The sequence below is a fragment of the Chiroxiphia lanceolata genome, chromosome 4 (genome assembly GCF_009829145.1).
Source record: "Chiroxiphia lanceolata isolate bChiLan1 chromosome 4, bChiLan1.pri, whole genome shotgun sequence".
Taxonomy (NCBI): Eukaryota; Metazoa; Chordata; class Aves; order Passeriformes; family Pipridae; genus Chiroxiphia; species Chiroxiphia lanceolata.
In genome coordinates this window covers 23,697,441-23,710,405 of record NC_045640.1, presented here as the reverse complement: position 1 = coordinate 23,710,405, position 12,965 = coordinate 23,697,441, and the positions used below count along the sequence as shown (strand labels likewise).

The 12,965-nt window shown below is 38.8% G+C and overlaps 1 protein-coding gene and 1 long non-coding RNA gene across 7 annotated transcripts in view; one reads left to right on the top strand and one right to left on the bottom strand.

Moving 5' to 3' along the window:
* Positions 1 to 3,559: 3,559 nt before the first annotated feature.
* The window catches only part of LOC116786500, a 19,173-nt gene continuing 9,767 nt past the window's right edge, over positions 3,560 to 12,965 (top strand). The window contains exons 1-2 of the long non-coding RNA XR_004356962.1: positions 3,560 to 3,570; positions 5,062 to 5,072. This is a non-coding gene — a long non-coding RNA (uncharacterized LOC116786500). The remainder of the gene's footprint in view (positions 3,571 to 5,061; positions 5,073 to 12,965) is intronic.
* Positions 6,822 to 12,965, bottom strand: part of C4H4orf19 (chromosome 4 C4orf19 homolog) — a 44,984-nt gene continuing 38,840 nt past the window's right edge. For 5 of the 6 annotated variants that reach the window (XM_032687104.1, XM_032687105.1, XM_032687106.1 and 2 more), the window contains 2 exons: positions 10,442 to 10,489; positions 6,822 to 9,376 (listed from right to left, as the gene is read on the bottom strand). In XM_032687104.1, the coding sequence (XP_032542995.1) occupies positions 8,434 to 9,376; positions 10,442 to 10,473 (975 nt within the window). In that variant the 5' untranslated portion in view covers positions 10,474 to 10,489 and the 3' untranslated portion in view covers positions 6,822 to 8,433. The remainder of the gene's footprint in view (positions 9,377 to 10,441; positions 10,490 to 12,965) is intronic. The other variant, XR_004356959.1, reaches the window with a different exon arrangement.

Here is a 12,965-nt window from a genome sequence, read left to right as displayed (position 1 = left end):
GATTTAACTTTTTTCTCAGTGTTCTTTGAACTCCTGTATTTTGGGATTTTGTTTGAGGGAAGTTTACAGTTAGGCTTGAAGTACTGGCAGATGCTGGATATGATTTCCACTTCTTTCATTTTCTGTATCCTTGTTGATTTTTTTTTTTTTTTTTAATTTTAAGTTTTTAAAGGTTATTTTTCCTCTCCAGAGGTAGGGGACATGCACTAAGGTGCTGCTGGTTTGTTTACTCGAGCCATAATTTCATTGTACCTCTTGTTCTGGATGCTTCGTCTCCCCTGTCTGCACCACCTGAGGCAGGGCTGGCTGATGGTGGAGCCACCACTGCACAGAGCTGCAAGGCAACCTGTCAGCCTTGGAGCTGCCTTCCTGGCAGGTTAAAGTCATCTGGTGAGGCAAAACTAATTAAAGGATATGTATGTCTGGAGCAAGACAAGGAAAAGGAAGCCGAACAGTTTGGGAAAGTAGGAGTCTGTTCTGCTAACTTTTGGAGAAAAGGAGGTAGGAGAGATGCCAGGCCCATAGTGCTGGAAGCAAGATGATGTCAGAAGCCTCTGAATAGTGGCAAGGTCTGAGAACTCTCTGCTGTGACAGTAAGCAGCCTCCAAATTATCTGTGACTGGGGGAAAAGAGTGGGTTGGTGGTATATTTGCTAGTAAGTTTAGGTAAGAGATACCAAGTCCCCTGTGACATGGACAGGCCTTTGTCCAAAGCCAATTATGTGGGTAGTGCTTGGCTATCTGTTTCTGGATGTGCAGTCAGATTTTGGCTCTGTGTAAGTCTTAGCAGGGTAGTTCTTGTTGTATTGCAACTGAAATACCTCTTAAATTATATCTGTGCAGCCTCTAGTGCTGTAGAGATGCGATGGCATCAAGTGTAGCTGCAGCGTAGCTGCGTTACACAAAGGAGAATATATTGGCAAATGCATTTCTCTACCAATGTATTATATGTGTAAACCCTCTGATCACCCCTTCCCTTGTTAGCTGTTCTTTCCTTGCCAGTTTTCAGTCAGTCATCCCAGTCCTGTTTCTTCTGGGCTGCAGTTGTTAGGTGTGCAGCAGTTGCAGGCAGGAGGCACACCTGCTGGTGTGGCACAGTTGTGTTGGTGATCTTGAAATGGTGGTTGTGGGGAAGAGAGAGCATTGGCTTCAGTAAACTTTTCATAGCTGTCAGCATGCAGCAGAAGAGCAACAGCAAAACAACTAACAAACCTAGCTGAGACCTGCTGGCACTGATGGCAGAGGGGCTGCTTCGGAGAGGAGGCAGCAACCGGGATTATGAAAGACTTGGGATGATGGACTAAAAAATAGTAGCGATAGTAAGGGCAGAAGCAGTTTGAGACAAACACTTGTCTCTGAACTGTTCTGAAAAATTAACCATTGTTCCATGGGTGTCACTAGATACACAGCTAAATACCCAGGTAATGTGGTTTGATTTTCATGCTGAATAAGATACTATTTTGAAATTATCATATGAAAATAGTATTTAATTACTGGTCTTCAATATTTTGATTTACAATCAAAATAATTATAGAAAGCAGCAATGTTAGGAGAACCTTAAATTAAAATACCCATAATATTTCCCAAATCTTATTTTCCAAGGATTCTACATACCTGTGTGTGTACACACATACACATATGTGCATAGAAAGCAAGACAGGAATGCCTTGTTTTCTGTCAGATACAAGCAGATTTTGTATAGAGCAACTGAATTATATATTTGCTACCAGCAGAGGGAGCTATGAAGCTTTTATTGATAATTCAAAAAAGTTGGAGTGTGTCAGTGTAAAAAAAATTAAACAAAAAATTTGAAAAAGCCCTAATTTATGGGAGATCTGAGGTGCTTCATGGGGCAGAGCTGTGGCTAGCCAAGACCCAGCAGCTTGGCCCCTCTCCTGCCCTGCATTGGCCAGGAAGTGGCTGCTGCAGCTGTTAAAAGGAACAATGTAAACTTCTCCCTGAGCCAAATTTTTAATCAAAGCAATGAGGAAGAACAGGATCTGTGTGTCGTATATCAAAACAATAGCAGCATGTATCGCCTGGTAATTAACACTCAGGCATGAATCTGGAAAAGTAATTCTCACTCAGGGTGGAGTATGCATATTCTTTTGTAAGGCTTTTGATAATTTGATTAATGCTGAATCTTTAGTATGGTTGGCTTTTTGCAGATACTAATTGGATGAGTTTTGTACGCAACTGTACGTAAACAGGAGATTAATGAGTAAAAGGTAACCAAAATGAGACTGGCATTGTCCTGGCAAAGTATGCTGTATACTTTTTAGATTAACCCCTGTGTCACTTTTACCTACCAACCTGAAATTTTTGGCATTAAAAATCTGTAATATTCCATCTGTGCTGGAATTGATTCTGGAGAAACTTGTACCAGTTCTGACCACAGCAAAATCTCTTTATGTAGCGCATCTTATATTGAAAATAGAGATTTGCATAGATTTTTTTTCTGAAGATTGTATGGAAAAACTAATTGGAGGAATGTCCTGAAATTATTTAATCTGTTGTTTCTGAAGAGGATCTCAAGTAAGAACCAAAGAAAAGTAAAACTTTATTTAGATGCCAGCCTTTAGAATGTGAGATGGAAACAACCTAGATTATTCATTCTTGGCCAGATCCCTACAGTTTGTCTTAAGTACTTAAACAGAATTTTAATCTCATTAATATGTTCATTTTGCTCTGTAGTCATCTTGCCTTTGTCACTTACCTTCCTTTCATTTTGTGCAAGTCTAGGTAAATTACTTGGTACAGTTCCAAGTGTTAAGAGCAGAGAGGGGATAGGACATGTGATCACAGATTATTGAAAATCTGGTCGTGCTTGCAGTTAAGGTATATAGCTGAGGGTGTTGCCGTGTTCCTTTCTGCTTCTGCACCCTCATAATAATCAAACTAATCTCTAGCTCAGAATAAACAGAAGGAAACTCAATGAACAAATTAATTAGATTGGCCGACTTCACACAGTTTTATTTGTCGAGTTGGTAGAGTACTTAACTTATCTGCAACCTGACAAAATATTGGGATGCTGTATTTCCTGAAAGACTTGATGTTTATCTATTTCGCTAAAGAATAAAAAAAGGTTTTTCAGTTGTTTTCAGTTGTTAATGTACAGTAATTGAATTATAAATTAAAGCAAAAACATGTTAAATCCTGTTTAGAGTAATTTCAGTCAAGATTCAGAGCAGGGAATGATGTAACCTCCATAGTTTTGATCACAGTGATTGTGAGATGAATGCTTGAGATCTGTACTTCAGCAGTTGGATTAAAAACAAAATCTAAGACAAGCAGTGTCTTTCCTGGTTCATAGAGCGAATCCTGTTCTCTAAATTGAGTTGTACAAGGAAATATTTCTTTTCTCTGACTAAAGGAGGAAAAGTTAGGGAGTGGGGGAGTAACTACATGTAATAAAGTTCTAATGTGAAATTGGATTTAACAATAAAACTTTGGTATTTAACAATAAAACACTTAAAAAGTCATCACTGCTTATGTTAAGGCATAAAATTGCTATAATCGATTTCAACTTTTATTACAGAGTCCAAGAGGCCCTTTTAGTTTCTTCCAAAATGTCAACAGCTCATTGCTTGAAATGGAAAAAGCCAAAGCAGGTGAGACACAGTTTGCAGAAGTGGTCAGTAGTGGTATCATTTGTAGGGGCAGGCAGTATTTCCTGTTTTCTATTCTGAATTCAACTAATTCAACTCAAGGATTGTCTGATCTGAAATTTAGAAAATAATTGTGAAGGTTCAGAATGAAGGAAAACTTAAAAACAAACCTCCCTGAGATGCAAAGTAAAATTGTTAATGGAGACAGGATCCTAAGACTAATGTCTCTAGCAGTATATGTGAATGGATGAAATTTGAAAAGCCTGGCCAGGAAACAAACTGAGGAGGTTCTGGTTTGATTTCATAACGGTACAGGAAAAAAAAAAAAAGTCTCAACCTAGAGCATTTGATGTTGGAAAGACCAATAAAAAAGTCTTAATCTGCTTCTGATAATTACTCTTAAACATTTTGTGATATCTGTGTTCGAAAACCTAGATGGACACAATGATTGAAAGGAAATTTTATCAACAGAATTTTTTGGAAATAAATTAGTTTTTAGTGTAGAATGACTTTGGTAAATTTATGTCTTTGTGTATTTAGCATATTAAAGAAATTTTCATACATTTAATTTTGAAGTGATGCTCTTGTGCGACTTAGATGGATTCCATTTTCATCTACATGCAAGGAGAGATACTGCAATTCAAGAAAAATAATCTATTAAGATTAATTACTTCAATGTAATTAAAATGTACAATATAAGCATTTGAATAAATATGTGAAACACTATATACACAGACCTTAATAAATGTTGAGATATTCTATTCTCATTTAGAAAAATGAGATACATTGGCAAGAATTAATCTTTTGGAAAATTAAATCACAATTAGGAAATTGAAACTACAAATACAGCATAAGGTCAAGTTTAACCTTTTTTTTATTTCTAAATCGATGTTTCTTGTTTCACCCTTCAAACGATGATTAAAAAAAATGGTATTTTACTTAATAAAATCTGAAGTATCTTTTAGAAAATAACAGACTTTCTATTTCTGGATTTTAATTTTTAATGGGAAGTCACCATGGCAACACTTGCCCAGCCAATTGCCTTTGTTCTTTAAAAAGGAAGGAAAAAAAAAATCTTTGTGGCATGCATCTATTTCCAGGTTCCTGCTTTCTTGTTAGAATTTTGTTTGCTGAAATGAAGAATACTGCAGTGCCAAATTTTGGGTTCTTCTCTTGCTATGTTTTCCCTAGGAAATAACTTTCTTGAGTTGGCTGGATTGGTCTGTCTTTCACTCCTGTTGTCATATGTGGCATCTCTGCAGTGATGCGAAACTTTTTTTGATAATCCAGGGTTGACCTCCTGCTAAATGAGAAGGTGCTAAACTTAATCTTACTCAATGTCTCTTTGCTTATATACGAAAGATTACAAATTCCCTTTAAGCTGTGTTACGAGCTTTGGAGAATAACAAGTAAAACATGAGCTTCCAAGTTGCAAAATCTCATAGAAATACCAGATCTCATAATAGTTTTCCATCCTATTGCCTGTTCTTTATTGCTACATATGTCTTCACGCTCACCCATATAGAATTACATCAAGTATAGAAACATTAAAAATAGATACTGGCCAATCAGCTTGCTCATTAATTCCTTTTGTATCAAAGGAAGACTGAAACATTTAAGCTCTTCTTTATAAGTGAGCCCTCTGAATATAAGAAACATAATTGATTGGTAACTGAAGTTAGTGTTTGGATGTCTTACAAAACTGTGTAGTTCTTGAGGGAAGTCTTAAAATACAGTTTACTCTTGCTTCTAGTAATTTTTTCCCTGTAACTTCCTCTGTTTTCTCAAGATACTAAATTTTACTCTCACAACTGCCTGAGCAAAATGGATTCTCTAAGCTGGCAGTGTTTGTGTTTCTTTACATCAATATCTGATGGAATTGAATGAGATTTGGTTCTCATATAATTACTTAAAATCTTCTTTTTATGCAGTAAATTGTGTGTGGCATTTAAAAATTTATTTCTGAAATAATTGATTCTTTCACATTTATTGTGAAAATTATCCTGCAGTCTGAAAAAACGGCTAGGAGCTCCTGACGCTGCTGTGACATGATAGAATTGAAAGGATATAAACAAATAAGTATAAAATCCATATAATTTTTTTTTCTAATTTAAAAACTGCACTAGGCTTTTTTAGATAGCAGGTAAGAGAAGTCTGAGTGTTGGTGTTACCTCATAGGTTTGTTTTATGGAAGCTTTCTGTGTGATGCAGGTTTCAGGTATGCATGTGCCTAATTTTTTTTTCTTTTTTTTAAGAGAAGCATTGACCAGTTATTTCCAATGCAGCAAATATGCTTGTTCTATGCTGAGTTTTGCCTCATATGTTTATGACAATGAGAACTTGGGCTGCAAGGATTGTGATGTCTGTGGCTCAGCTGCTCTCTTGCAGAGGCTTTCAGCCTGGTGGCCTGTGATTGCAGGCAGGTACCCTTAGAAGGGTTGCCTGGTTTGGATTGTCTGGGCTCGGTCTGACCAGGGACTCTCCTCTAATATGTTTTAATCCTGAGGAGCAAGGTGAGAAACTTGCTGTGATTTGCATTTGAAGTTCAGGTTGGAGCTCAGGTTAGAAAAATTTGATTGAGTGGATATTGAAAGATTGGGTAAGTTTTGTGGGTGTTTGTTGCATTTCTTTCTTTAACTCTTTTTTATGTAATTTTTTTTCGTGGTTTGTGCCATGCTGCAGCAGGGGCTGGTGGCTCCTTGGGGCTGAGATGTGGGGAGCAGTGGAGGCTCCCCAGGGACAGCAGGCTTGGATGCCATAGCCAGAGTCTGTCCTGCCACCCCAGCCAGGGTGTGGGGCAGCCGCAGGCAGCAGGGCAACCCCATCCCGGGCATCTCTGGCAGGACCTGTGGCCAGGCTGGGCAGGGCTATGGGGAGCTGGGGCAGGGTCTGGCCCCCATGGGGGCTGACATGGAACCCTGGGCAGCGCAGGGAGAGCCCTGGGTTGGTGGGCAGGGACAGTCAGGCCTGGGAATACCCTCAGGGCCCCCACGGTACAGACAGACATATGTGATGTCCTGTCATAATCACAGCTAGTAATACACAATGTGCCAGTAGTTCACTGGCGTTTGATATTGTAGTAATCTTTGAAAGGCAAATGTGTACATAAAACTTGTGTCCATTTATGAAAATGCTTAGAAGGACCTTTTAAATTAGGAAAGTGGTAGAGAAATCAACAGTACTACAGTACTTTAAAAACATATAAAACTTTTTTATTTTACAGATACAATATTGTGACTCTTGTCTGTAGCTGAATATAGTTCTCTTGAAGCTGAGACTTTAGGTTGTTTTAATTGCTCCTAGGGTTATCGTTAATGTTTTGAGAAATTGAAATACTGACTTAGTCTTGCACTTTAAAACAGAATTTGCATTTAAATGAAATAATTTAAATATCTACACATTACTGAAAACCCACCTCCTAATATTCTGATCCTTATGTATGTTAATGGTTAGACTAGGATTCAGCATATACTGTAGTCAAATACATAGTTGGTACTTTTTGTGTATCTAATGAGGGCTATATCTTATAGTACTTCTTTAATGTAATTTTTGTATTCAGAAAATGCATAAAGTACAAAAGCCACCAGATTATTTTTTATATGATTAAAAAATTTATTTGTAGTTTATAACAGAAACTTGATAACATAAAATTTCAGTATAAAATGTCAAGCACTTTCTATTTCAACCATATTTTTGCTGAATTGGCAGCACCAAATTGATCTCTGCCTCCTTTTTTCCCCACGAGGAATGCAGCCCCTCCAGGAATGCAGCTATTTTCAGGGCTTATGCTTAACTCAACTTGGAAGCTTGATCCTTTTTTCTGCTGTAAGTTTAAGGGCTACAGCAGAGCCATGGAGGAGTCCACATTGGCCCTTGTTGTTTGTACATTGGCCCTTGTTGTTTGTACGTAAACAAAACATCTTGCTGGGGATATTTTCAGACATAAACTGTTTGAAAACTGTAAGACCAGTAAGACAACTGATGTGTGCCTGGAAGATTTAGTGGAGTTGAGAGGTTTCAGGCTGTAGTTCTACTACAGTTTTAATCTATCTGAACTGGTAGGGACTGAATTTTCATCCCTCTCCAGCACCTCTGATACTGTGTGTACAATTCTTATGTGAGCTGTTTCAGCTCATAAAACCAACAGAAAGTTACCTATTCATTTGGATTTGGCTAGACTTCTGCAGTTTTAAGGAACTGAAGCAGCAACATGAAGTTGAGGGGAGATGTAAGGGGAGAGATGAGGTTAACATCCTAATGTGTACTGCACATGCACGGGCTTAGACTTAATCAATAAGGGAACCATAGCCACAGTGAAGTCCAAGCAAAGCTGCCTTCTTGATTTCACACTTCGGTAGATCATAGAACTTTGGCTCATTTATTTTTTTTTTTTTGTGTTGATGATGAAAATCTGTGGTTTCCAACTTCATGGCTTCAGTAGTTCTGTTTTAAATAATGGAAATTTTCTGAACCTGGAGCCTCCAGTATGCGTAGACCCTCATGAGGGTCAAAACCAAGGAAACATTTGCATGAGTCCAGGTGAGGTGGGTATACAGCAGAATATTCTGTGTGGAAGAAATGATGCTTTGCCCTCCTGATTGGCTCCACAGAGAAGGGTATTACCATTAGCCAAGGGAGCATTTTTGTACCTCAGGCAGTGGAAATTAAAAGGCTGTATAAAACAGCTGAAGAGACAGAGGTTTAAGTACCAACTCCTTTTTTTATATGCTGTTCATAACAGCTCTCCATGTGTGCTGCACATGTGTTCATATAGATCCAGAAATAAAATCTGGATCTTACCTAGTGTATTAGGATAAAACCTTTGTCTAGTACTCGTCATCATCCTCCAGGTCTTCCCCTGCAGTTGCAGCTTCCAGTGCAGCCAGAGCTGCTGCGACTTCTGCATCTTCCTCCTCAGTTTCTCCGTTGATGTCTTTATGGTTGGGGGGTGTGAGTGCCTGTGTGACTTTGGTAACAGCCACTGCAGTGATACCACCAGTAATGCCCTCACTCAAATTTGCAGAGTCAGTTTCAAAAGGTTCAGCACTGCTCTCCTTCACAGGCAAAGATGAGGTTACACAAAGGTCCTGGTTCTCTATTGCTGAAGGACCAGTGTTTTGGTCTGAATGTGCACCGTGGACTGAAAAGCTGTCTTTTTCAACACAGTTCCCAGTTTGATTGCCATTTTGGGGGTAGTCAATATCTGGCAGTTGTATGGCATTGTTTTGTGTCCCCAGTATTGAGTTTCCTTTGAGAAAGATGCTGTCTTGTGCAGACTGGGAGTCTGGAATACTGTTGGACACATCGCAGGCTACTTTCCTCTGACTGCCTGTCTCTAGGTCAGGTTCTTGTCCAGACCTGTTTGATATGGTGTAAAAGTCTCTGTTGCTGGTTAAAGAAGCCTCTGACTGGCTGCAGGTTCCCTTTTCACTGGCTTCTTTCATCAGGTTTGTGTTGGGATTGAGTGTGCAGTGCCCTTCAGCACAGGAGTTGCCACCATTGACTGCAACATCGAGCTTTGCAGCACACTTCACAAGGCTGTCCTCTTGAAAATTACCTCCATGATTCCGGAGAGTTTCTTTTGTACTATTTAATGGATTTTTATTTTCTGTCCTATTTAGCTCATTCTTCTGAAGTTCATTTTTGCGTTCTTCATTTTCACTGTTCTCTTTGAATTTGAATTTATTGCTGCCTTGTTCATTGTGTTTATAGTTGTCTACTTCATGGATGTGTCCAGGTGATTGTACTTCTTCTGGATCAAAAATATAGCTGGAGTAAGGAAAATTTGTGGAGGAAATGTTACTTATGATGTTAATCAATATAATTAGTAAGAAAGATTAAGTTTCATTTTTAACTTGAAGGTATTGAGGAACTAGAGTCACTGAACTTTACCTTGGGTCCTGAGAATGAGCTAAACCGAATGCAAATGCTGAGCTGTGCTGTCAGCTGCTGTCTCCCGGGACTGATCATAACTAGCCCCTGTAGTGAGATTCACCAGGAACATAAGCAGGATGTTGGAGAACTGTGTGCTGGCTGTTGCTTGTTTCCAGCTTTATTTTTTGTTTTCTCTGGGGAGTTCATTAGCCAATGAGTAGTCATCGCATGGATTGTTAATTAGTATGTCCTCATGTAGTAGCTAAAATATCTATTTTTTGCTGCTGTTCTTCCTTCAAGTCTTTTGTCCTTTTCTCTTTTTTTTTTTCTTCCCCCCCTTCTGATTTATTTTCTTCCTCTTGCTGTACGTTTTCCTTGACTTATCTCTTTCAGGGCCTCTCTCTTTTCTTTATCTCCCCTCTTTCTCTCATAGCACCATTTCCCCACCCCACTTCCTTACCTGTTCTACAGAAGTGACCAAGGGAAGGAGTAACCCCCAAGTGGGGATGAAATGTGGTCTTTATCAAAGTAGCGAAGCTTCCTCTCTAGGGAGACTTTTAATATGGGAATAATTCCCACAACTAACTACATTTAAAAGCTATGATGGAAGCAAGGAACTATAGTTCATTTTCATTGTTTAGGAGAGAGGGAGATCTGACAAAGTCTGTGCTCCTTGTTCTACTGAATTTAGGGAAACTCATGCTACCTAAATGAGAAATAGCTTTACTAAAGAAGAGTTTCAATGTCACACAATTTACTCTGTGGGACAGGAATTATAGAAAGGGACCATAATTACAGTAAACAAAAAGGACAGTATGCCTACGCTTGAAGATACTGTAAACTTTGAGAAAACTCCAACCTTTTAAATAGACTAATTTAAGCAACAGGTCTAGAGGAGCACAGTCACATAGTTTCATGCTTTTCTTTTATTCAGTCTAAGCAACTCTTGTTCTATTGTACCTTTGAATCATTTTGCAGCACCTGCACCCCATCTGGATTTTCTTTAATCTGAAAAGAGAGAGGGAGTGAGTGAAGCATTATGAAATTTAATATATGAGGAATTGCATTGAAAATTTTGCTCATGTTTAGAAGGTTTTTATTAGCTAAAAAGAGAGATGTCTATGCAAGAATGGATGTGGTACAGTTCAAGATCTTTCCAGATTCCTGTCTTGCATTGACAATGGCCTTTAACTGGGGAAATATCTGGGGAAGAATTTAACAATTCTGAGATAGTGGTGTTCTCCCAGAATTATTTCCTAAGCAATTTTATGATTTGGAGAATTCTAAGTCAACGCAGTGGGTGTGGGGGTTTTTGTTGGTGTTTTGGGGTTTTTTTGTTTGTTTGCTTTTTGTGAGGTTTTTTTTGGTTGGTTGGTTCTTTTCCAGTATTTTTTTCATTTGGCAGCTATTGGTGAAATTCTCTTCCATTTGTCCAGTTGTTTTCTGAAACAGTAAACTGCTAGCATCTACCATATCCTTTACTCAGTCGTTTCACAGACCAGCCTTGCCTGTGTGAAGAATCACCTGCTTTTGTTTGACTTGAACCTGGTTCTTACTAGCAGTATTTGGTGCCTTCTAGTTCTTCTTCACATGATCCATCATGTCCTATTGTCACTATAGAACAGGTCCTATACTGCCCCTTCAGTTCAGGTACACAGTCTAAAGAATCCTCATCTATTTAAATGTTAGTCATAGTGTTATAATTTCATGTCTGTAAATTGTCCTTGTGGTGTTCTCTGAGTCTTTTGCATTTCAACATCCTTTCCAAATGATGTGTGGGAAGCACAAATGCAGAGTTCTCAAGGTGTTTGGAACCACAGATTTATTCTTTCCTAATATCTCCTTGTCTCCATTCACTTCTGTGATAGCTACTGAGCATTTTTGTGGAACTGTCTCTTAGTGAGGCACAGACAAATTCCTGGGATTGGCATTTTATTATATGCAATGTGTTGCACCTGCATTTTACTACAGTAAATTCCAGAGTTTGACTAGAACTAGCAGACTGTTTTGCTACATATCTGTATATTGCATACACTGTGTGTGTGTATGTCATTGCCTGACCCAGTGAGATGCTAAGAACTATCTATTATACACTTCTTATGCCAATGTCTTTTACTATGGGAAGAAATGTTTTGCTAGTATGGACCCTTGAGAACTTTTCTGTTCTAAACTTAAACTGAAGTCCCAGATCAGAATATGCAAAAATCCTAAAGTCCCCAGTACTCTTTGTGGGTTGGGGCTATCTTATATCAAATTAATTAAGTCAAGACAGGTTGTTTAATATGTTTTGTCCATCGATATTGAGGCTCTTTCTTTTTCTGTTGAGATGCTCCACAACCTTGCATACTTTTGCCATTGCCTAAGGACAGCTGCACACTTCCCATCAAACACAAACTGATGATGCAAGATCAGGATGTTTTCTGGAGTCATTTATTCACAAAACATTCAAGGAAAGTAGTATTGATTTATTCTTGCCAGACATGGCCTGATCTGCACAACAGCGATTATGCTAGCAGAAATGTAAATCAAAACTCTCCTTTTTTTTTCATCCCCCTAAAATCTGACTGCCTCTTTGCCCTGAAGTAAATACCTGATGTAGGCCTCTCATTCCTGCAGCCTCTAAGGGCCTACAGTCATTCAGCAGCAGGTTTTAGCTAGGATTGAACTGCTCCTATACTTTTTGTCTTTGTCTGCACGTGAACTGTTCTGGAGAAGAAATTTCTATCAGGAGTAGCCAGCTTGATGTAGCTCAGTGCTTGTTGGGATGGCTTGTAAGCCAGCTGCTTTGCTTCCTCTGTCTTGGTCCTACTTCTCTCCTTGAAATGCAGTCTCCCTTCCACATCTCTGCTAATCTTGTACTGTGTTCTCATCCCTCAACATCACCATAGCAGGAATTCTGATGCAGCATTTTTTGTCTGAAGAGGATGCAATAACTGGTGAGATGATTGACTTACCCTCCTTATGTGCAGTTGCTCTACATTACAAAGGTGTTTGGACAGGTTTGACTAGATATGGGGCTTATTTAGGCTGGCTGGTATAGCTATCTATTCCAGCCAAAGGGGAGTTCTTAATACAATTTGCTTTGATCGTGTTAAAAGCTGGATTAGCTGTGGCTCTTCTTTAGGTTAAAGCTGGTTTGAAGCTAATACAGTTGAGCTAAGCCCTGTGTGGAAACTTGTTCTGGTTTGATTGACATCTTGAGTTTTAGCTTAAACCTGCTTATAAACTGAAAGAAAGAAAAACTGCATAAAGTTGGCCAGCTGTTGATAGACTCAAGCTTCAGGTCTCAGTGGCTGGCAGGTTACCACGTGTTAGATAAGTCACTGTGTGATCTCTGTTCATGGGAAAGACAATGTAACTTGGCTTATTTTAAGCCTCTTTCTCTAGTCTCTACCAAGCCCTATCCTTCCTGTGGGCTAAGAGTATGCAAATATTATTGTGATTTACCAGAGATGAAATAACCTCAATTGCTGTCAGTTGCTAT